General features: G+C 46.5%; 1 protein-coding gene across 16 annotated transcripts in view; it reads left to right on the top strand.

Annotated features, from left to right (window-relative positions):
- The first annotated feature begins 309 nt into the window (after positions 1-309).
- LOC112236624 (hedgehog interacting protein) overlaps positions 310-24300 on the top strand; it is a 49823-nt gene continuing 25832 nt past the window's right edge. For all 16 annotated transcript variants that reach the window (XM_042329659.1, XM_042329655.1, XM_042329649.1 and 13 more), the window contains exons 1-5: positions 310-1019; positions 4684-4876; positions 12248-12392; positions 14336-14537; positions 23031-23182. In XM_042329659.1, the coding sequence (XP_042185593.1) occupies positions 747-1019; positions 4684-4876; positions 12248-12392; positions 14336-14537; positions 23031-23182 (965 nt within the window). In that variant the 5' untranslated portion in view covers positions 310-746. The remainder of the gene's footprint in view (positions 1020-4683; positions 4877-12247; positions 12393-14335; positions 14538-23030; positions 23183-24300) is intronic.

The raw sequence follows: 24300 nt of genomic DNA, 5'->3' as shown, positions 1-24300 counted from the left end.
TTCTCAAAATATATGATCAAGTAAGTGCTATAGATAGGGGATGCAGAATATACATGAAACGACATATGTAGAAGACTTTACAATCCTAGAAAGAATCACTTCTAGAATGTATCTCAAGTGCACTTGACTTCTCAATCTCACCTCTTCAATTCTTCTGTAGGCTATCACTGACGACAGCCCGTCCAGTGCTGACAGCCAGGTATTCATCGTTCCGTTCCACAGTAGCGTACAGCCAAGTGCGCGCACTCGTGCTGTCTTACGTCACTGTGCTCGCTCCTCTTCTCGCGCGCTGGTTAAAAAGAAGGAGGAAAGAGCAAGGGGAAACATGTGAGCGCTCTGAGGATCTAGTGAGAGACAATTTTGTGCTTATTTTTTGACCCAATGCACTGTGCTGAAACGGATTTTAAATCAGAAGGAAGGACACAAATTAAGCTTACTGCAATTCTCAGAGCTTTCTTATTCTTTGCTTTGTTTTCTTTACGAGAGAAAAATGTGTATTTCTGGGGTATGCCATCATAACCAGCACTACCATTAATTTATTTTAAATAACATTTTTTTCTTTAGCAAATATTTAATTCTGATTACGTTATGCGTATACCTTTATTAAACTAAATTATTTTAATCGTTTACCTGTGATACAGCATATAGGTCTATATAAATATAGATAATAGAGTATTTTGTAGGTTTGCACCGTTGCTTTCAACAGTGATTTCTCTCACATCTTTTGGTTCCTACGTTTTTTCAATATGAGGCATTTGAAATTTGTACTCGTGTTGGCTATTGCAGTCAACGTTTGGGAATGTGGGGATTCGAAATTTGGCGAGAAGGGGGAAATAAGCCCGAGGAGAAGGAGATGTTACGACGGGAGCATGCCCAAGCGACTGAAGAAGAGGGAAAGAAAACTGTCAGTGGACAGCGGTGCAAGCAACGGGGAAGTTTGTCACAGGTTGTACCCTCGTGTGTCATGCTGCCCAACCAGGCGTGCTGCTTATCAGATAGTCCACCGGCGTGATGCCAGGGTATGTTGGGCTCGTTGCATTCTTTCATTGTGAGAGCTGTCTGTAGGCTAAAGCCAAACGCCCCGGGGAATGTATGTACTGCGTGGTGTGTCTTTTCGACTTGTTGTTGACAGTAGTAGAATTAACGATATATGAGGGAGGTGGGACTGTGAGGGTTAAATTCAACTGTAGCCTACTTACAAATTCTGGCGTTGTCCTGCTACTCTATGCTGTTTTTTGAGGTTTCTTTATCAGTCACATTAAATATGTAGAAAATCCACAAAACTGTAAAAACAAATGAACATGATTTATCAGCCAACTATGTTGTTTAAAAGTGGGAAATTATATAAGCCTCCTGATTGTTAGCCTCCTGATTGTTGGTCTCGAGCGTGTCCAACGCGTTACAGTGTTACCATGGTTATGTTAGAACCTTTTACGTTCATCCCGGCGCATCAAAATAACACCACACGAGCGCAGTCCAAGGGAGTCAGCACCGTTGGCTATCGTTCAATTATACTAAGTTATTCTTTGCATCCCACACCGCGGTTATGCGCACGTGTGGCATGTTTGTCACCGCACTTAGAATGTATTTTGCAACAATGTTGCATGTTTTTATGTTTTTCTTCTTTCCAATCAGTTCCTGTACAGCATGTGCGCGTTTACTGTACATAGCCTACGCTGATGTCCGTTATAGACAAATTATTAATGATCGTCATGTTTAACTGCATGGATAAATCTTTAACACAGTCTTCATAGGCTACGTGGAGTTCACGGTAGAATTCGCCGTATTCTCATGTAAACAGCTCTCAACGAATCGACATATGCGGCTGGGTGGTATCTCACTTTGTGTTGTGACAAAAACCATATTGCGTCATTTAATTTGCACAAGTCATGCAAATAGGAGGAAAAACCCTGAACGGAACAAAAATAACTTCGACTTCTCCTCCTCCCTACTACACTGCCCACACACAGAGCTCTTTTTGCTTATGGCAAAATAATAACAACAACACCATTGTGTTTGTTAGTTTCACTAATTGGTGAAGCTGGAGAACATCAGTCTCCCCATTCAGTCCCTCGACTCTGTCCAAGTGTTAAGGCTGCTGAGAGGGTATTATTTGTCCTTCACTCCCACCTCTCACACCCACCCCTCACTAACTTACACCTATTCCCAAAGGGCAAGTGTTTTGTTTAAGATTTTTAACACCAGTCTTAGTGTTGCCTACAGCACAGCCGCTTTTCTCTATAGGGGCTATGTGTGGTGGTCTCCCCCTTCTCTCTCCCTCTCTCTCTCTCTCTCTCTCTCTCTCTCTCACCCCTGTGATTCCTGATGGTGAGACCTTATGAGGCTTGTGCAGCCCACATTGTCTAAGATTGAATGACAAGCAAATGTTTTCAAGTGTGACCTTTGTGCATTGATATGTTTGTTCTGGCAATTTCTCTGACAAAAGCCATTGTGCCGATCCTATCAAAGAAATGAGTCCTCCTGTAACAGCTGCTCCTCTACAGTGAGCTACTTACACGTCTGGCTTTGTGATCACGTCTCTGTGAGGAGGACAACGACCACCATAAAGGAGCTTATGGAAATGCATTTTGCATTTGGGCTGTCCATGTGAACTGGCAATCTTGTGTTATTGATGTGTTACGACACATTTCCCCCCCCCACCCACATGCCAAGGTATGTCACACAGATGGATGTTGTGCGCGTGTGTTGGTCGGTTTGTTTACCTTCGGAGACTTGTGTCCCTTGCATTTCTGTTCCCCCAGTAATGCTATAATAGCGCTTGTACAGACCAGGATCGAGCCTACTGACTGAGAATTTCTCTTTCTCTGCTTTTGAGTACCGAGTCGGTGGTGAAATTTTGCTGCTAAACACAACAAACAAAGGTCCTCTTGTTCTGGTTTGTGGTGATGGCAACATTGGAGCCCATCCCAGCAACATATGGGCACAGGGTATGGCAGAGAGCCCACAAATGCTCCTCTCCATGGAATGTGTGCCAGCCCATGGCACGCCGAATCAATGGGCAATTTAGAGCAGGAGGGTGGGCGGTTAGGCATGCCCACGGCGGTAGTACTCGCATATATTTGGAGGGGTTAGTACTAGTATTAGTATAGTAACATATACTGTTACCACTTAGCAGACACTATTATCCAAAATGACTTACAATACAGTGAGTGGATACGTTTTAGTGTCTGTATACTGCAGGGATTAAACCCACGTCCCTGCCGTTGTTGGCGTCAATCTCTTACCAACTGAGCCACACCTGACCACTACAGTTACAGAGACCGAGAGTAAGTTAAAACACACAGACATGGACAACCAGGTTTTAGCCCAAGCTAAGCCTACCCTACCTAATGCTGACATGTCAATACTTCTAAAGGCTAACGGCTTTTAGCTGCTCTGCACTCTTTATTAGTATAGTATTAGTATGAGTATATTTATTAGTATGTTTATTAGTATATTTATTGCTTGTTTATAGCCGGGTTTATCAACCTCTGTGTGTGCTTCTGGCAAGTTCTAATCACCCGTGTTTTACACTGTCCCGGTAAGAGGAGTAGAACAAACATTCTTTGGCCATCTCTAGTCATGGTCCTGAGGGGCTATAAAACAACCAAAGGGCCTGTGTTCAACCTGTGGTCAGAAAACGGTCTCGAACACGACCGCAGGGTGGCCGTATCCTTAAGAAACAGCTTTCTCTTCCAGACCTAGTCAGGTTATTGTTGAACTGAGAGAGAGAGAGAGAGGGGGGGAGGTCCATATGTTGGACCCAGGTCTGTAGGCCTAATTGACTAGGACAGACTGCTAATTTGTTGATACCAGTGCGGGAATGATGTGCCTGTCTATCTCTAAATTGGTGTTTACACATAGACGGACCTCACACAGTGCAAAGCTCTACCAGCCTGCCTGCTGCCTAAGCAGCACACATGTCTGGATGCAGGACAGATTATGTTGTGTTTTATTACACCTAATTTGCTACGTAAATAATCCCTGCTAATTTCTGGGGTCTAAATCTCTTGTTTACTTTTGTTTAGCGACCTAAGTAACGCTTCAAACCCTCTAATTCGGCTCCATCCATTTTGGCCCCAGCCGCCCTGACATATGAAATGTAATTTAACTTAACTGTTTGTGCACTTAGGTAAACAAGTTGTGAAGTTGTTTTTCTCAGAATGTGCTGCGTATTCTGGGTTTAAAAAGTGACATTAAAAGGTAATCAGGTCTAATTTTGATGTGGGCTTAGTTTCTCTGGAGAATATTTTTCCGTGTACCATCAATAAAGCTGCAGCGGTGGATAATTGAAGTTAGGTTCTATCATCTCCATGCTAATGTCTTACAATAATGTTTATTATAAACTGGGTGGTTCGAGCCCTGAATGCTGATTGGCTGAAAGCCATGGTATATCAGACAGTATACCACGCGTATGACAAAATATGTATTTTTACTTGTCTGATTAAGTTGGTAACCAGTTTATAATAGCAATAACGCACCTCAGGGGTTTGTGTTATATGGCCAATATACCACGGCTAAGGGCTGTGTCCAGGTGCTCTGCGTTGGTTTGTGCATAAGAACAGCCCTTAGGGGGGGGGCTAATCAAATTACAAGCCATGTTGAGGTGTAAAACATTAATGCTCACTAAGTCCGTATTTTAATCAGTCATTGTTCCTTGTTGCGTGTGGTCCCTCCCCCTAGATCTTCTCCACCAATAACACGGAGTGCAGCCGTCTCCTTGAGGAGATCAAGTGTGCACACTGTTCGCCCAATGCCCAAGTGCTGTTCCACTCCCCCGAGTTGGACAAGGTCCCCCTCAGAGAACCCCACCTGCCACGCCTCTGCCAGGACTACTGCCGAGAGTTCTACTATACCTGCCGCGGACACATACCAGGTAACCATTCTATTACACCTACCACTGAGGTATACCAGGTAACCATTCTACTACACCTACCACTGAGTTATACCAAGTAACCATTCTACTACACCTACCACTAAGATATACCAGGTAACCATTCTATTACACCTACCACTAAGATATACCAGGTAACCATTCTATTACACCTACCACTAAGATATACAGGTAACCATTCTACTCTACCTACCACTAAGATATACCAGGTAACCATTCTACTACACCTACCACTAAGATATACCAGGTAACCATTCTACTACACCTACCACTAAGATATACAGGTAACCATTCTACTCTACCTACCACTAAGATATACCAGGTAACCATTCTACTACACCTGCCACTAAGATATACAGGTAACCATTCTACTACACCTACCACTAAGATATACCAGGTAACCATTCTACTCTACCTACCACTAAGATATACAGGTAACCATTCTACTACACCTACCACTAAGATATACAGGTAACCATTCTACTCTACCTACCACTAAGATATACCAGGTAACCATTCTACTCTACCTACCACTAAGATATACAGGTAACCATTCTACTACACCTACCACTAAGATATACCAGGTAACCATTCTACTACACCTACCACTAAGATATACAGGTAACCATTCTACTACACCTACCACTAAGATATACAGGTAACCATTCTACTACACCTACCACTAAGATATACCAGGTAACCATTCTACTACACCTACCACTAAGATATACCAGGGAACCATTCTACTACACATACCACTAAGATATACAGGTAACCATTCTATTACACCTACCACTAAGATATACAGGTAACCATCCTACTACACCTGCCACTAAGATATACAGGTAACCATTCTACTACACCTACCACTAAGATATACCAGGTAACCATTCTACTACACCTACCACTAAGATATACAGGTAACCATTCTACTACACCTACCACTAAGATATACCAGGTAACCATTCTACTACACCTACCACTAAGATATACAGGTAACCATTCTATTACACCTACCACTAAGATATACAGGTAACCATTCTACTACACCTACCACTAAGATATACCAGGTAACCATTCTACTACACCTACCACTAAGATATACAGGTAACCATTCTACTCTACCTACCACTAAGATATACAGGTAACCATTCTATTACACCTACCACTAAGATATACAGGTAACCATTCTACTACACCTACCACTAAGATATACCAGGTAACCATTCTACTACACCTACCACTAAGATATACCAGGTAACCATTCTACTACACCTACCACTAAGATATACAGGTAACCATTCTACTACACCTGTCACTAAGATATACAGGTAACCATTCTACTAGACCTGCCACTAAGATATACAGGTAACCATTCTATTACACCTACCACTAAGATATACAGGTAACCATTCTACTACACCTACCACTAAGATATACCAGGTAACCATTCTACTACACCTACCACTAAGATATACAGGTAACCATTCTACTACACCTGCCACTAAGATATACAGGTAACCATCCTACTACACCTACCACTAAGATATACAGGTAACCATTCTACTACACCTACCACTAAGATATACAGGTAACCATTCTACTACACCTGCCACTAAGATATACAGGTAACCATTCTACTACACCTACCACTAAGATATACCAGGTAACCATTCTACTACACCTACCACTAAGATATACCAGGTAACCATTCTACTACACCTACCACTAAGATATACAGGTAACCATTCTACTACACCTACCACTAAGATATACCAGGTAACCATTCTATTACACCTACCACTAAGATATACCAGGTAACCATTCTACTACACCTACCACTAAGATATACAGGTAACCATTCTACTACACCTGCCACTAAGATATACAGGTAACCATTCTACTACACCTACCACTAAGATATACAGGTAACCATTCTACTACACCTGCCACTAAGATATACAGGTAACCAAGAAGGATGATGATAGTGCCATCACTACCTCAGTCAGTGCTTGCACTGTATAGGTGGAGTGAGGCACACATATGAACACAAATCTCGCTCGCTCTCTCTCTCTCTCTCTCTCTCTCACACTCTCTCAATCTCACTCACTCTCTCCCTCAATCTCACTCACTTTCTCCCTCAATCTCACTCACTCTCTCTCTCTCTCTTACTGACTTCCTGACACACTACATACAGACTAATGTCTGAATAAGGAAATATTACATTTCTGAGCAGGTCTCCTCAAGGTCCCCAATTCAAAGTCAGCAAACAGTGTTGAACATATAGGTAGCTTGGTTTTACTTATGCAAGACGCAGTGGAGCGTAAGGACTCAAGAAGGAATATTTATTTATGTAGGCTTACCTCATCTGACCTCACCTCCACTTGGTGGTAGAGCCTGCCTGCCTCACGCCCCCATCCACTGGGAGAGCCTCGTCTCAGTCTACCCACCCTGGCTGGCAGACGTTGCCTGCTGCAGCCATCAGCCTAGCACTTTGTTAATTAGTCTGACTACACACTTTAGACCTGGCAATCAGGAGCTCTCTCTCTCTTCTCTCTTCTCTCTCTCTCTGTATCTCTCTCTCTCTCTCTCTGTATCTCTCTCTCTCTGTATCTCTCTCTCTGTATCTCTCTCTCTCCCTCTCTCTCTCCCCCTCTCTCTCTCTCTCTGTCTCTGTATCTCTCTCTCCCCCCCCTCTCTCTCTGTCTCTGTATCTCTCTCTCTTCTCTCTTTCTCTCTCTCTCTCTGTATCTCTCTCTCTCTCTGTATCTCTCTCTCCCTCTCTCTCTCCCCCTCTCTCTCTCCCTCCCCCCTCTCTCCCCCCTCTCTCTCCCCCTCTCTCCCCCCCCTCTCCCCTCTCTCTCTCCCTCCCTCCCCCTCTCTCTGTGTCTCTGTATCTCTTCTCCCCCTCTCTCTCTCCCCCCCCCTCTCTCCCCCCCCCCTCCCCCCTCTCCCCCACCTCTCTCTCGCTCCCCCCTCTCTCTGTGTCTCTGTATCTCCTCTCTGTCTCTGTATCCCCCCTCTCCCCCCTCTCTCTCCCTCCCCCTCTCTCTCCCTCCCCCCCTCTCTCTCTGTGTCTCTGTATCTGTCTCTGTATCTCCCCCTCTTTCCCCCCCCCTCTCTTCCCCTCCCCCCCCTCTCTGTATCTCCCCCCTCTCCCCCTCCTCTCCTCTCCCCCCCTCTCTCTCATCCCTCAGACTGCAGGTTAAGCCAACCCGGTACAAGACGTTGTTTTATTGCGCTAGCCGTTTTATTGCGCTATACTTGTGGATTTCTTATAAATTTCTGAGTGTGGCATGATTGTCATACCAACTTGTAGATGTGTTTTAAGGAACATTACTTTTCTTTACTCACATTTACTCAAACTCTTCCTCAATCTATGGAATTTAGACCTAAATTGTGTACACACGCATGCGCACGCGCGCACACACACACACATATACACACACACGCGTACCCACACGCCCTAAACAAAGCCCCTACAATCTGCCAGAGAGCTGAAAATGATTGATTTTATGACCCTTTCCTTCCCTGGCCCCGTCCTTCTTTGGCAAGCCCTCCTGAGCTGCCCTGGCTGACGTCATCCCCCTGACGGTGCTGTGTGCTGTTTGGGGATGTGTAAGCTGTAAGCACCCTGGCTACGGTCTAGACATGACCGGCTCTGACACCTCGCGCCACCAAGGGAGCTCCTCACACACAGCCTCAGATACACACAAACTACGGCCTGTTTAAAAAACGGCACTCACACCATCAGTTTGTTTTCCTTGGTGATAAATTAGATGGAACGTAAACACAATCAGAGCTGCCTCGCTGGACCTGGGCCTCGCCTCTCGAACTGCTCCCCCGTACGTGTAGGCAAGGCAACGCCAGCCCTGGAGGGAGTCTCCTCCCGGTGTGGAATAAGCGAGGAGATGACATGGAGATGACTAGACATGCAGTTTCCTCCTGGATAGGATGGTATTGTGAGATGATAGGAGACCTGCTTGATAGGCCGCCCTCCCTGAAAACTCCCCGTCCTCAGAAGTAGAGCCTGTGAAGGGCTGTTACCTGCCTGCCGTGCCTCCCAGTGAAGTGCACACTCCTTGTGATCAAACGGCCCCCAGCCAATTCTTCTTCCTATCTGTGTCGCCACAGCAGATTAAATCTGCTCACGTTTGCTGAACAGAGAAAAGTTTCAACCACACATGTGGTGGCTCTACACCACCACCAGCACTATCAACATCAACCCCCCCCATGTACATATTACCTAAATTACCTCGACTAACCAGCACCCCCGCACATTGACTCGGTACCGGTACCACCTGTATATAGCCTCGCTATTGTCTTTTTCTTAACTCTTATTTTTCATAAAACTGCATTGTTGGTTAAGGGCTTGTAAGTAAGCATTTCACTGTAAGGTCAACTCCTGTTGTATTCGGCAGAGAGAGAGAGGGATAGAGAGAGACGGACAGAGAGAGATGGTGAGAGAGAGGGAGAGTGAGAGAGAGAGAGGGATAGAGAAAGGTGGACAGAGTGAGATGGTGAGAGAAAGGGAGGGTGAGAGAGAGTTGGAGAGAGAGAGAGACAGCAGCCAGTGAGTTGACAGACAGCAGTGAAAGCTTAGAGTTAAACCCAGAGCTTCATACCAGGAGCTTGAGCCAGAGAAGGAGTCAGTCACCCCCCCCCCCCATCAATCCTTCCCTCCCTTACTCCCCCTCTACACAGATCAGCATATGTGGTGACGAATGACACATTTATTTTTCTACAAAGGTTGTGTATATGTAAAGCTGCTGAAGTGCATCAAGATGTCAAGTACTTTGGGTGGCCACCCAGGTTGTGTTGGAAGACAACCAGATGGAAGTAGAACTATAGCGCTAGCTCACTGCCTGGGATGTGGACAGAGGTTTTTTTCCCTCTATCTCTCTCTCTTTCTCTCTCTGTCTCTTTTTCTCTCTCTCTCTTTCTTTCTTTCTCTCTCTGTCTCTTTCTCTCTCTCTCTCTCTCTCTCTCTCTCTCTCTCTCTCTCTCTCTCTCTCTCTCTCTCTCTCTCTCTCTCTCTCTCTCTCTCTCTCTCTCTTCTCTCTCTTTTCCCCCAGGCCAGTACAATAAAACTGGTACATATTGTGGAGGGAGAGAGAGGGAGAGAGAATGCAGTGCCCAGTGCCACATGTTTATGGAAGTAGTTAACCATAAATTGTCTAAAATTAGATGGCCCTCTAAGTACATATCATTCTGGATACAGACAGAGGTTTTTCCCGTATGGATTTAAGAGTCCCTTTCTGGATTTGTGTCCTGTATTTTTTTTTTTGGGGGGGGTTAAGCAACGTTTTTTCTACAATTTGTTGGTTTTCTGTTCAACTGTCACATGCATTTGTAGTAATCACTATTGCCTCTTAAGAACATGTTTAATAAATCTCAAATATAAAGCACTGGCAAACATGAGTTTTTTGAGCTCATGTACAGTATGTATCACTAAAGATAACATTCAGAACCCTTCCAGAGCTGTACTCTGCATCAACACATGCAAAGTGCTGACCAACAGTATTAAACCTGGACGGTAGCCTCTACTGTGTCTTTAAATGTCCTCCTGCTCCCGTGAAACTCCCTCTCCAGCTCCCCATTAGGCTGTGTACTTATCCCTCATTTCTCCATAAAGACATTTACGGCCTGAGTCTCACTTTAACCTAGAGGTCTCCCTCCCTCCCTCCCTCCCTCCCTCCCTCCCTCCCTCCCTCCCTCCCTCCCTCCCTCCCTCCCTCCCCCTCCCTCCCTCCCTCCCTCCCTCCCTCCCTCCCTCCCTCCCTCCCTCCCTCCCTCCCTCCCTCCCTCCCTCCCCTCTGCATCTGAGGTCCTGGGACCAGCATGGTTAAGATAACTGCAGGCACAAAGTAGGTGGGTGGCATAGGCCTGGGAGTGTTTGTGTGTGTGTGTGTTCTGAGTGTGTGTTTGATCTCTGTGTTGTATTTAGATGTTTAGTGGGATATCCTATCACCTCCAGTGGTAGTGTGGTCAGCCTTGTGGTCGGTGTGGGGGGGCCAGGATGGAGGGAGGGATGTGTGGGGGCCGGAGAGCGAGATGAAAGAGGGGAGAGACAGTCCCGTTTGTGTTTTTATCACTGCTGTGTTTGCTCTCCTCCTCCGCCCCTCTGAGGGTTGTGTTAAGGGTTGTGTTAAGGGAAACAATATTGGCACGGTTGTTTTTAGGTCACGCGCAGGATACGCTGCTTGCTTGCTTGCGTTCTTTTCACCCTGTTCGTGGTTTTGCCCTGCTAGCACAATAAGAAAGGGGAGGGGGTTCCTAGAATCTTGGAATAATGTTGTGACTGTGGGTCTCTGAAGGTGGCCAATCAGGCGGGGTTGGGGCTGCTGTGTCTAATGAGGATATATTCCCAGATGACTTTGTGCCCCAGACCCTGGTGTTGAACCAACTTTAGCTCTAGTACAACTAGCAGCTCCAAGAGAAATCAAGGTGGTCTTGGGAAATAACCGTGTGATGGGGACATTTTTGCTTTGAACTTCCCCAAAGCACAAGCAAGCAGTGGAACACAATCAATCAACATTTGGGAACATCATTTCTTGATTTGGGTTTTGAGGCAGACAGAATATTTCTATCCCTAAAAATGTGCAAAGTTAGTGTTTGGAAGACTGGGCTGTTAATTAAACATGGTCAGTTTTGAATTAGAGTTTCTCACATTTCACATGCTGTGCCCATGTGCACTGGGCCGCTGGGCTGAGGAGGGCGAAAGCATCTAGGCTGTGGCCCAAATAGGTACTGGTCAAAAGTAGTGCACTATATAGGGAATAGGGTGCCATTTGGCACTAGCCCCTAACAGTGCTTTAATTGTATGAGAATTTCAGCCTATGTTTTACTTAATATTCCAAATATCTGGAAAGCTATTAGGTATCCACAGCAGTCACCCACGTGAGGTAGAGCTGCGAGGCATAGCAACAGGGGTCAAACAGCCATAGCAACAGGGGTCAAAGGATAAAGGTAACGATGGATGGGGCCTCAGTGGTGCATGCTGCAGAGTTGAAGACCTGAGGAGCAGTCTGAACAGCATATTCCTCACATTCTGCTCAGATCTAACCCAGTTGGCCTGTCTGGCCAAGCGTTTCTTCACTTGTTCAGCCCAGGCTTAGCCAGGATTTGGTTTGGCTCATTCAGCACAACTCTCAAAAACAACTGTATGAAGACTTAAGGAACTAAAGCTGCGTAAACATGAATTAAGGGAGACTAACTAGGAGGGGATTTAGCTTCAGCTCGCTGGTAAATTGGATGATGTTGCATCATGGTTTGAACAAGGTGTGATGTCACTTGAATTTAATCGTCTTTCTCTGCCTGCGGGCCGTTGTCTGTGTCCATGGTATTTTTCAGAGCTGTTCCAAGCCGATGTGGATGAGTTCTGTCAATACTACGGACGGCGGGACGGAGGCCTGTGCTTCCCAGATTTCCACCGAAAGCAAACACGGGGACAGGACTCCAACTACTTGGGAGATGAGAAAGTCGAAGACATCAACAGGTTTGTAACGTTTCACTTTCAAAATCTCTTTAGGAAGAGTGCATTTAAGGTATGCTTTTTAAATAATGAGTTAACCATCCAAAAAGGACGCTTTCAGTGAGTTGAGGAAAGAGAGGCCATAGTGTGTATCGTGGCATCTCCACACTCTGAACCCAGTGTGTCACTTTGACTGGCCACCACCACTGGTCTCGCCCCAGGCGATATGTACTATGAACCAGGGTCATGGGAGACATGCCAATGCCAAGCCTGGATGACCTTACCCGTCACCCATCTCTCCAGTCATCACCAAAGCCTGCCGTTTGTTCAGGGTGCATTGGGCCAGGCTTTGGCCACACAATGGAAATGCTTACCCTGCAGGCCAACCCTCCCTCACTGCTAGCTAGCAGCAGTACGTCATAGACAAACTTTCCCCTTTTTTTTGTCTGCTCCGGTGGAGAGAGAGCCTCTGAGCTCCCCGTCTCCATCCCAAATGGCACCCTATTCCCTATGTAGTGCACTAGTCCTATGGGCCCTGGTGAGAAGTAGTACACCATATAGGGAATAGGGTGCCATTTGGGACGCAGACCCGTTCTAGCCGCCCTGACGCGAGCTGAGAGCGCTGCTGCTGGACATGTGACCAACTGACCGTCCTACTGTCTCGAGCCGGATCGGACCAGACCAGACCAGAGAAACTATGCTGATGCTGTCTGTCTATGATGTCTAGCTAAGTGCTGTCTGCATTCCTGGGGTTGATGGGGTTCTCCTCTAGTCGTTTCTAATAATGACCCCTTGCTATGCTAAAGAGCACTGTAATTGTAATTGCACTGAACTCTAGGATGGATGGCCGGGATAGCCGAGGAGAGATATAGAGCTTCTGTTGGCAGCCGCTCATCTAAAGGGAGTCTTGTTGAGCTGACTCTCCCCTTCTCATCTTCCGCCTGGGGCCGGCCAAGAGATGATGAGCAAGGAGAGAGGGCCAGGTTTTAACCACCGATGTCATCTAACATCGTAAGTCTTAATCAGACCTCCCACTTCAAAACTGGCCTGAGGGAGAGAGAGAGAGGTAGAGCGAGAGATAGAGAGAGAGCCAGGGAGCGAGAGAGAGTGGCAGTGAGAGAGATAGAGAGAGAGAGAGAGCCAGAGTGAGGGAGAGAGAGAGAGAGAGACAGGGAGCGAAAGAGAGAGGCAGGGGGAGAGGGCGCACATCTGCTGTGTGTATGAACTTGACACATGCGTCACGATGACAGCATAGCACCAGACAGGAAACTGACGGGGTGAGATAACTGAACTTACACCCTTTTTCCTCCAATGAATATCCATCCTTCACTCAGAGTCTCAATGGCAAATTATGCCCAGGGATTGGGAATGTCTTGAAACAAGTGTGTGAGGAGCGAGAATCAGCGTCACCGCCTTCATGTGTTAGCTAGCCGTCGCGATGTTGTATAATGGAGTTTGAATGTTCTGTTTCCCACATCAAATGTGAACTGTGGTTTTACGCAACACTTGTTGCACAGCTGGAGACCCCTCATCCCCCATTTAAGCATTGCTCCACTAAATTCACCCGTGGAGTGACATATGTGTGTGTGTGTGTGTATGTGTGTATGTATGTATGTGTGTGTGTGCCCAATGCACATGAATCAAAGTCACTGCCTATGGAAGTGTCTAAACTCTTACTCAACCCTTCCCATCGTGTCATGCTATTGCTTCACTCGTACTTTGTAAATCACTGGTATTAACTTACTGTCAAAGTCAACTCAATCAGTGTATGTATATTGTGGGGGATATATTCTGTCTTTCTCTCTCTCTCTCTCTCTCTCTCCTCGCTCTCTCTCACTCTCTCGATCTGTCTCTCACGCTCACTCTCGCTCTTTCTCCTTCTCTCCATCTCCCTCCTTCCTTTCCTCTCTCAACGGGATTATCTGTCTGCGACCATTGACCTTTCGTTCCTCCTCCTGCCGGCCCAGGAAGCACAAGCACAACTGCTACTGTGCCCAGGTGGTGCTGAGTGGGCTGAGGCAGCCAGTAGCCGTGGTGCACTGTGGGGACGGATCCCAGCGCCTCTTTGTCCTGGAGAAGGAGGGCTTCGTCCGGGTGCTGACCCATAACATGGAGCTGCTGAAAGAGCCTTTCCTGGACATCCACAAGCTGGTGCAGACCGGACTCAAGGTCAGTGAGGAACACAACACGCATCCCTAATGACACCTTATTCTCTACATAGTGCACTACTTTTGACCAGAACCCACCGGGGCACCTGAACACCGCTCCAAACTCTAATTCACATATAAGCGATGGTACTTGTTCGACCTGTGTCTTCCCAATGTGAATGTACCTTAACATCAGTTTTAACACCAAAGCGGTTAACTATCAATGTAGGGAGCGGACACAGAGGGAGAGCAACACTTATGTAGTTTTATTCCTGTGTTGCAAACATTGAGGAGATGTTCGCCAGTCCTACACTTCATTAAGTAATTAAAGAAAACCATCAGCTATTTATGAATTGTCTCAAACCGGCTAACTCACACGTTGTTATCTTTCAATGAGCTTAACACACACGTTGAGAACATTGTTAATGTGCTGCTAATTCGTATAAGGTGGATAAATGGCTTTTAAGTGTTACTCTACTCTCCCCCACCAAGCTGTTTCCATATAAGTTAGCACTGCACAATCCCACAAGATGAAAAACGATCAGACTGAGACGTCACTGTCCAATACTTTATTTTGATAAATGGTATGATATGATTTCACACAGCAATAGCCCCTCTCACAACAGTGGAAGACCAGCTGTATCTGTCTTTTAGTGGTCAAGCCTGTCTATACCATCTCTTTTCTCTCTCTCTCTCTCTCTCTCTCTCTCTCTATTCTCTCTCTCTTTCCCTCTCTATTCTCTCTCTCTCCCTCTCTATTCTCTCTCTCTCTCTCTCTCTCTATTCTCTCTGTTCTCTCGCTCTCTCTCTCTCTCCCTCTATCTATTCTCTCTCTATTCTCTCGCTCCCTCTATCTATTCTCTCTCTATTCTCTCTCTCTCTCTCTCTCCCTTTCTCTCTCTCTCTCTCTCTCTCTCTCTCCTTCTATTCTCTCTCTCTCTCTCTATCTATTCTCTCTCTATTCTCTCGCTCTCTCTCTCTCCCTCTATCCATTCTCTCTCTATTATCTCTCTCTCTCTCTATCTATTCTCACTCTATTCTCTCGCTCTCTCTCTCTATCTATTCTCTCTCTCCTTCTATCTATTCTCACTCTATTCTCTCTCTCTATCTATCTATTCTCTCTCTATTCTCTCTCTCTCTCCCTCTATCTATTCTCTCTCTATTCTCTCGCTCTCTCTCTCTCTCTCTATCTATTCTCTCTCTTTCCCTCTCCACCCTCGGTTGCTAAAGAAACATCTGGTGTCTGTCGAGACCGTTCTAATAACGAGGGGTCTAAGGAGATGAACTGTGTTCACGGTGCACAGACACACACACACCAGAAGTACTCGTCACCCGTCCCTCTCCGCTGCAGTTTCCTCGAGACAGGAAACCATTGGCATGTCTGGTACTTCTGAAAAGAATTAGCACCTATCTGACATTTACTCACTCAGTCTGGTCTGTTCTGACCTCCCATCATCATGGAAATCTAACTTCCAGAGAACAGGGGAGGACAAGAGGAGAGAGGGGCCTGGAGCTGGGGCTCGGGTTGGCTGGCCTCCCCCCTCAAAGATATGTTATATACTTCCGTTTGGTTTGGAACCTTCTCCGAGAGAAGAGGGAGAAGAGGAGAGAGGAGCCTGGAGCTGGGGCTCGGGTTGGCTGGCCTCCCCCCTCAAAGATATGTTATATACTGCCGTTTGGTTTGGAACCTTCTCCGAGAGAAGAGGGAGAAGAGAGAAGAGGAGCAGCACACCCACGAGAGCGAATCAAGAAGAAATTCAATCATCACCGCCCGCCCGCTCCTCCATAGCTTTGTGTTGGCAGAGCCTCTGGGCAACAGTTGAATAGGAAGTCGTCTTTTTTTTCATCGACGTCGTCTTGGAAGCCGGGGAGAGGATTGGTGTAGTGGAGCAGTATTCCATGTAGGCATCATTTCAACCTCAGTAGTGTGCACCATAGACATGCAGCGTCAGGTCCAGTGCCAGTAGTTGGAAACATCATCTTTATAGCTGTGTAGGATTGTTAAGCTTTTGAAATGGCCTATAATTTACCATGTAATTTCAGGTTCAGTTTCAATTTCACACCTGCTAGGACCTGTTAATGCTATCGTAGTTCTTACCAGGTCTTACCACATAACTTTACATGGAGACATCCACTTCTGCCACTGACTGTTAGCTATGTGTCACAGACAGGTTTGGGGTCAATTCCATTTAAATTCTAGACAATTCAGGAAGTACAATGACATTCCAATTGTCTTCAACGCTTTTCAATTAAGAACATTTGGAAATGTGTTTTTTCTTTTCTGAATTGACTGGAATTGAAATGGAATTGACTCCAGCCCTGCTCACAGACAGTTACATCTAGAGCTGTCTCAGAGAAGGAGTACTGATCTGGGATCATCTTTCCCCTTGTCCATGTAATCAAGGTCATTGAGTGAGTTAAAAGGCAACTCTTAATACATATGGCCCCTGATGATGTTTATCCGTATCCAAGGCGATAGCTGTAGTTTTTGAATTTGAGTGAACTGATAGTGTCCAGAGATAGGGAAGTGGGGAAGAGGAGGAGGAGGGGGCACACTTTTTGGACAGGAAGTTTATCTATCACGCATGCCTCCCACCGTTCCTTTAGAAAGAGGACAGCGGAGATTACAGGGAGTGAAGCGGACCCCAGCGAATGGACATGCAAACAGGCCCACAGGGAACCCAGGACGACCCTCCTGCTGTCTTATCATCATTAAACCTAACTGCTAGCGGATAAAACAATCATTATGACAATTAGAGAGTGGCTTGAGACCTGGAAGGCTGGCCGGTAGGCCCCCCTGAGTCCTATTCTGTGATGTTGGCTATTGGCTGCTACAAGACTCTGGCCGCACGGGGCCCCCAGCACCAGGGGACCAGGGGAGATACTAGGGGGGGCATCCAGAGTGGGCTACCAGGGGGGGCTGAGGTGTTTACTCACTGCATCAACAGGACATAGTTCTCTCTATACATATAGAACACCCAGGAGCCTCAGGGGAAGTGGGAGATGAGAAGGGTGGGCTGGAGTGAGACTCACTGAGAGGGGAAGATAAGGGTTTATCATTGCCCTGACTCCCCTAGCTGCCACATGCTTTGATTGTAATGTTCTGTGGTTCCTTCTGCCGACCCCCCGTGACAATTAAGATGACCCGCTCAGACACAATGCTGCCGAAGGGAGGGAGCAAGGGAGGCTCTCCTTCTCTCTTCATTGCACCGTGGGTGTTCCCTGACACCCAATCTCCCCTTCCCCTCCTGTCATTACTTGATTGTGTGTAACGCACTTGCTGGCGTCCTCTTCCCGGTAGGAAGCCTGCTAATTCCGACATTCCCTAACACCCCTTCTCCCACACACAGAGTCCTCTCTCAAACTTGCCCTGTTTGACATTGTTTCTGTCCATCTGTCCCGGAGGCGTCACAGTCACCATCCTCCAAGCCCATCAGATACTCTCATCTCTAACAACTGATTGACTGATTGTTTCCCAGCTGCTTGGTGATTAAACGGAGGCTTACACCACCACCGCCAGGCTGTGGCTCAGATGTGGTGAAGGCGGCTCGGCGGGCATGGTGCGAAACCATGTGGCACAATCCTGAACAGGGCGCTGTTATCTTTACGACTCGTCACTACTAACTGTACCGCACGGCGTGTTCAGCACGTCTCAGCTCAGTACTAACACCTGATAGTGTCATGCTGACTATAAAGCCATCACGGCGCATTAACTGAGGTGCTCAGACAGTTAACTTGTTTTGGGTTTTCTGTTTCAAGCGGGAACCACTTCCAGATGCTGTTGAAGGAGAGAGAACGCAGCCCAACATCCATACTTAGTCTCTCTGTATCCAGCGGTGGCTGACAATATGCTGGCTTTCATTTCATTCATGGTGACACATTGCCTATGTGCAAATAGAGCGACGCCGTTGTTGGTTGCTTACATCAGCCAGCTGCAAAGGCAATGGGGCGAAAGCGGTTTGGAATGAAGACATCTGCTTTGAGCAGTGTGGGTTCGCCTAACACACTTATTGAAGTGTGTTAGCCTGTGTGACAGGGCTAGGGGCGCGGACGCGCAATAAAATATATTCACTGTGAGACAAATATCTCATGCTGTGTTCTTGTGCTCTGTCACACTGCATCTACAGCTGTTGGGCTAACTCAGCCAGAGACAGTAGAGGTTCCTCTCAGACTGTCAGGCTAACTCAGCCAGAGACAGTAGAGGTTCCTCTCAGACTGTCAGGCTAACTCAGCCAGAGACAGTAGAGGTTCCTCTCAGACTGTCAGGCTAACTCAGCCAGAGAGAGCAGAGGTTCCTCTCAGACTGTCAGGCTAACTCAGCCAGAGAGAGTAGAGGTTCCTCTCAGACTGTCAGGCTAACTCAGCCAGAGTGAGTAGAGGTTCCTCTCAGACTGTCAGGCTAACTCCGCCAGAGAGAGTAGAGGTTCCTCTCAGACTGTCAGGCTAACTCAGCCAGAGAGAGTAGAGGTTCCTCTCAGACTGTCAGGCTAACTCAGCCAGAGAGAGCAGAGGTTCCTCTCAGACTGTCAGGCTAACTCAGCCAGAGAGAGCAGAGGTTCCTCTCAGACTGTCAGGCTAACTCAGCCAGAGAGAGCAGAGGTTCCTCTCAGACTGTCAGGCTAACTCAGCCAGAGAGAGTAGAGGTTCCTCTCAGACTGTCAGGCTAACTCAGCCAGAGAGAGTAGAGGTTCCTCTCAGACTGTCAGACTAACTCAGCCAGAGAGAGTAGAGGTTCCTCTCAGACTGTCAGGCTAACACAGCCAGAGAGAGTAGAGGTTCCTCTCAGACTGTCAGGCTAACTCAGCCAGAGAGAGCAGAGGTTCCTCTCAGACTGTCGGAGATAAGTGCCCTGCGGATGATAAATTAGCTCTTACTCCTACTGTTGACTCCCTCTGAAAACTGAAGCACTGATACTGAAGGAGGGGGGGCAGCAATGTTAATCTTACTGTTATCCTATTTATGTAATGGGAAGAGGAACATACGCTGGAATACGTCAAAAGAAAGTTCAGTGAAAGTCGTAGTTTATCAAGATGGAGTCGTAGACCCAAAACATTACTCTGTTGGCCGACGTGTCGTGTGATACAGGAAATTGCCTGGCTGCCTCCTCCATTATAAAAGTGGTTTTGCATCCAATCTGATTGGGCTGGGTGGTTTGGTCTCTTTAGTTTTTTCTCCTCTCTCCCTTCGTTATGAGACTGAGTGATCTCTGGTCTAAGCTCCGACCTTGTCATAGGATTAATGTGTGTTAACAGGTGGAGGGGGTTGACTTGGCTCCCTGATTTCATTGTGCTTGAGTAACCAGGGGGAGGTGGGGGGCTGAATGAGTGTGAACATTTCAGATTGCCTTTGAGGTAAAAGGGACTGCATTGTTTTTCTCCAATCAGCTCTCCTCGTAGTGGAATGTATTTTTGTGAGGATTGCCAGAGCCAATGAGGATCAAAAGGCGCTGGGCTAACAATGCAGGGAGCCAAACCATGCATCATGGAACAGAAAGGCAGCTGCCTGGCGGGATTGGAAACGGTAGCCACTCACTATGCTCCGCTCCCTGCTCTGGCTCCCGTTCCACAGTTCTATGGAATGCTGCTGATGTTCTGGTGAGAACTCCAACTCTGCCTCGCCTGGCTCTTGACACCAAAAACAACGGCCAAAAACGGAAGAACAATGTCCGGCCTACGCTGTGAATCTGGAGGCAGGTGTTGGTGGAGCAACAACAGACAGACAGACAGATAGACACAGCCCAGTGAGATTCCACCAGAGCCCACTACCACACTGGGAGGAAGAATGATGGTGGTCGTAAAAAAGGAGGAAGAAGGAGAAGAACAGTTTAAGGAGAAAAGGAGGGAAGCTTGTTTTCAAGTCAAGGCGTTGAAGTGATTTGTGGAGGGCCTGACAGAGGTGTCACAATGACATCATCGATGGCCATTGTCCCCCCCTGCTACAAGGCTTTGTTCTCCCATGACCAGAAAAGGGGGTTGTCAGAGGACCTGTAGGAGGCTAGTGGGAGGAGCTATCGTAGGATGGGCTCATTGTACTGGCTGGAATGGAATTAATGGAACAGTATCAAAGAGATCAAACATATAGAAACCCCGTTTGACTCTGTTCCATTGATTCCATTCCAGCCATTACAATGAGCACGTCCTCCTATAGCTCCTCCCACCAGCCTCCACTTCAGTACACCCAGTACCTCTCCTCTAAATAACTCCGCACAGTAGAGCAGGAAGATAGTGAAACCTTACTTTGTTTATATTTTAACTGGAACTAATACTCAACACACGAACACTTCAAATGAGCTCTTTTGTCTATCACTTGGAGCAGAGCTGCCTACTTACGTTGTCAACAGTATGTCTGCTGTAGCTTTGGCAGTAATTTGATAGCGATGCGTCAGCCAAGGTATTTTTTCTCTTCTCCTAATCAGGAGTTAAGATTGAATTGGGGTGTGTCCCACATGGCATCCTATTCCCTATCGGGCTTGGGCCAAAAGTAGTGCCCTATGTAGGGAATAGGGTGCCATTTGGAACTCAGACCTAGTTTCCAAGTGTTTGTTTCTTATGACCTGGTGTTAGCGCTGCTGCCGTCCGTATGCCTTCTGGTTATGACGAGCAATCATTAGCAAGAGAGCTAATATTTCAGCCCATTTACCGCCTCTGTGTTTTAGTGGTCTTTTAGCTGATCAAACGGCTCCTTCCTTTTGGAATTCTTGTCTTGACCCGCTCCTTCCCAGTGTTTATGGGGGGAATTCGGGTCACTGCATCCCAAATCTGACATATGGGTCAATCATTTTAAGGTGAGGGACGGGAATGGTTGTCTGTGGCAAACTTGAATCATGTCCCACTCATTACTGTCAATGTGCAGTTTATTGGACTCACTACCAACCCCACATAAATCCTGTTATTTTGAGCAACACCGGAATTTACATTGAGTAGTTCTCGTAAATTCTCGTTGAGAGGAACTCTTATTTATTTGTCAACGTTCGCATTTTTTTATCTTAACGGTGGTATTGAAAGGACCCCGGTGTCTGATCACTGTAGGCCTAGCTCATACAGAACAGGGCTGACGACACGGACATCACATTCCATTGGAATGTTTGACTGGGATCTGCCCTTCGCCGTCCAAACAGTTTCTGGGGGATCCAGTACACTTTAACCAATTTATGATCTGTGTTGCTTGGCCTGTGACCCGGGACTACACCTCTGCTAATGCCTCCACACTGTAGGCGTAACACAAAGGCCAGACCTCCTCGCTCTCTTTGCCTAAATTCCTTTTTAAATATTTTGAGAGGGAATTCCAAGAGGTTGACGCAGGCAGATCGGCATTGATTCTGGCTGATGTTGATGCTGGTTCGCCTCCTTCAGTGAGGTAGCCATTCTAGGGGGTTTTGAGATCGATTTTTTTGCATCCACGCCAGCCAGCATCAATGCTTCTGTTATTGAGGGAGGAATGGGGCTTGAGCTGTTTTGGAGAGGGGGGACAACAACATATGGCCAAAAATGTAAGGGGCACGTTTTAAACATCGTTAACACCTAAGCCTGGCATTCTGTTCATTCTTTTGTTAAGAGAGGGAGAGAGAGAAACACAAAGGCCTGATTGCATTGCCTAGGGACTGAAACGCTATAGCTGCTTATTACAGCTAACTATGATGGGAGGACCACCAGAGTTGTGACTGATGTAGCTGCCTCCGGGGTGAGACAAAGGTTTACGTATTACACAAGCAATTTAGATGGTTTCTAAACATGTTGCCAAGACACTGGGTGCTGGCAGCCCTGTCCTTGTTTAGGTTCTCTTTCTCTTCCCCCCTCCATCTCTGTCCTCAAATTTTGCATGGTGCGGGGGGAGGGTGGGGGGGGCTGAAGGACTCTGCACTTTTGTGTTCTCTATGAACTACGAGTGAGCTAATAAATTCTTTCAGCCACTCAGCATAGCATTCACGGATATCCCCCAAAGATTACACACACAAATCACCGGACAATGGAGGCCGCCGGGATGGCCTGGGCGTCGCAGGGGCCCCGAGGACAAGCTGGAGAGAGGGCTGGGCTGGGGTGGGGTGGGCTGGAGGGGGAGCACTGGCTGGAGTCAAATGTTTTATAATGGTTTGTAATGCAGTAGTCAATGAGGGCTGTAGTGGCGGTACGGTATGTGGGGAGGACAGAAGAGGGGGATTCGGTTGGGAGGGGTGGGCACTGGGTACCTACAGAGACCAAGATGGAAGGAGACGAGAGAGAAGGAAATATAGTGAGAAAAGTAGAGAGAAATTGACAATGTGAAGGGTGATTGGCTGTGGTTTATAGGTTGGCTTTGACTTTAGTTACTACAGCACAAGCAGCAGAAAGAAAGAAAGAAAGGAAGAAAGAAAGAAAGAAAGAAAGAAAGAAAGAAAGAAAGAAAGAAAGAAAGAAGGAAAGAAAGAAAGAAAGAAAGAAAGAAAGAAAGAAAGAAAGAAAGAAAGAAAGAAGGAAAGAAAGAAAAAGTAGGGACATAATTAACTTGTTGGTCCTTTATATTTGTCCTCTGACTGCAGGCAGGAGATGAAAGGGGTCTGCTAGGTCTCACATTCCACCCCAATTACAAGAAGAACGGCAAGCTGTATGTCTCCTACACCACCAACCAGGAGCGCTGGGCCATCGGACCGCACGACCACATTCTGCGCGTGGTCGAGTACACTGTCTCCAGGTAACTAGTGGAGAAACTCATGCCAAACATTTACCATTTACGGTTCAACCACTGATAGTACAGAAACGTCCTGCGTGTGGTCGAGTACACCGTCTCCAGGTAAAATCTGTGAAATTACATTGAACCAAAGTTGAATAAACGTTGAATTGACATCTATGTCCTGTGGGCACCGTCTCCAGGTAAGATGGGAGAAACCAAACCAAACCACCCCCCAGATACATTCATTGACCACACATGGTTCAACCAATGACGATGCAGAAACAAGCAAAGCCTAAATAAGATGGATTTCAGTGTCGATATTCCCGAGATAAATGTTTGCAGGTATAAAGTAGGGCTGGGAATTTCCAGGGACCTCACGATACGATATTATCATGATACTTAGGTGCCGATATGATATTTATTGCGATTCTCACGATTCTTTATGTATTGCGATTCGCACTGTAATTTCATTGCAATGTTATTTGAAGTGTCAAACATATTGCTCACAATGTGTCTGCTGCAGAGAGACGAGAGAGAGAGCCATGAGAACAGGAGTCTTGATCAGTCAGGAAAATAAAAGTGCTGAAAACATCTTGGCCCCCTATTTAAAAAGAAGATGAAGAACAAGCCATGAGCGAAAACCCCTGAGTTTTGGAGCAGGTACAGCCAACTAGCACACAAATAACATTGTGATACTGTCAAAACAATACGATATATTGTCAAAAATAATATCCCGATATGTAACATAACTATTTTTTCCCCATCACTAGTATAAAGTACAGTTGATGAACAGGAAATGTTTATTTTCTAGTGAGTTTTGAATGCAGCCCGTGCCGGCTAGCTGCCAAGTCAAGTCCTGCACCGTGAAACGTGTTTTCTGACGGCAACAGCTTTTGCTTTTATTGAAAACTGTAATGACAACTGTAGATGTTTGTGGCTCTGCAGGTGATATACCAGAGCTCCGTTGCACAACAAGCCATGATTAACAAAACAAACTTCTCGTAACTATACTAGTTAAAGTATTACGTTTTTATTATTATAATCACTGTTGTATGGCTCGATTTAAAGACTTCATTTTTCAAACTGTTATAATCTTGGAGGTGCTGGCGTTCTGAGGAGGAGCCACGGCGTTGGTATTT

This window comes from Oncorhynchus tshawytscha, linkage group LG11, assembly GCF_018296145.1.
Source record: "Oncorhynchus tshawytscha isolate Ot180627B linkage group LG11, Otsh_v2.0, whole genome shotgun sequence".
Classification (NCBI taxonomy): Eukaryota; Metazoa; Chordata; class Actinopteri; order Salmoniformes; family Salmonidae; genus Oncorhynchus; species Oncorhynchus tshawytscha.
The sequence above is the reverse complement of the archived record's forward strand: the minus strand, read 5'-3'. Positions and strand labels throughout refer to the sequence as shown.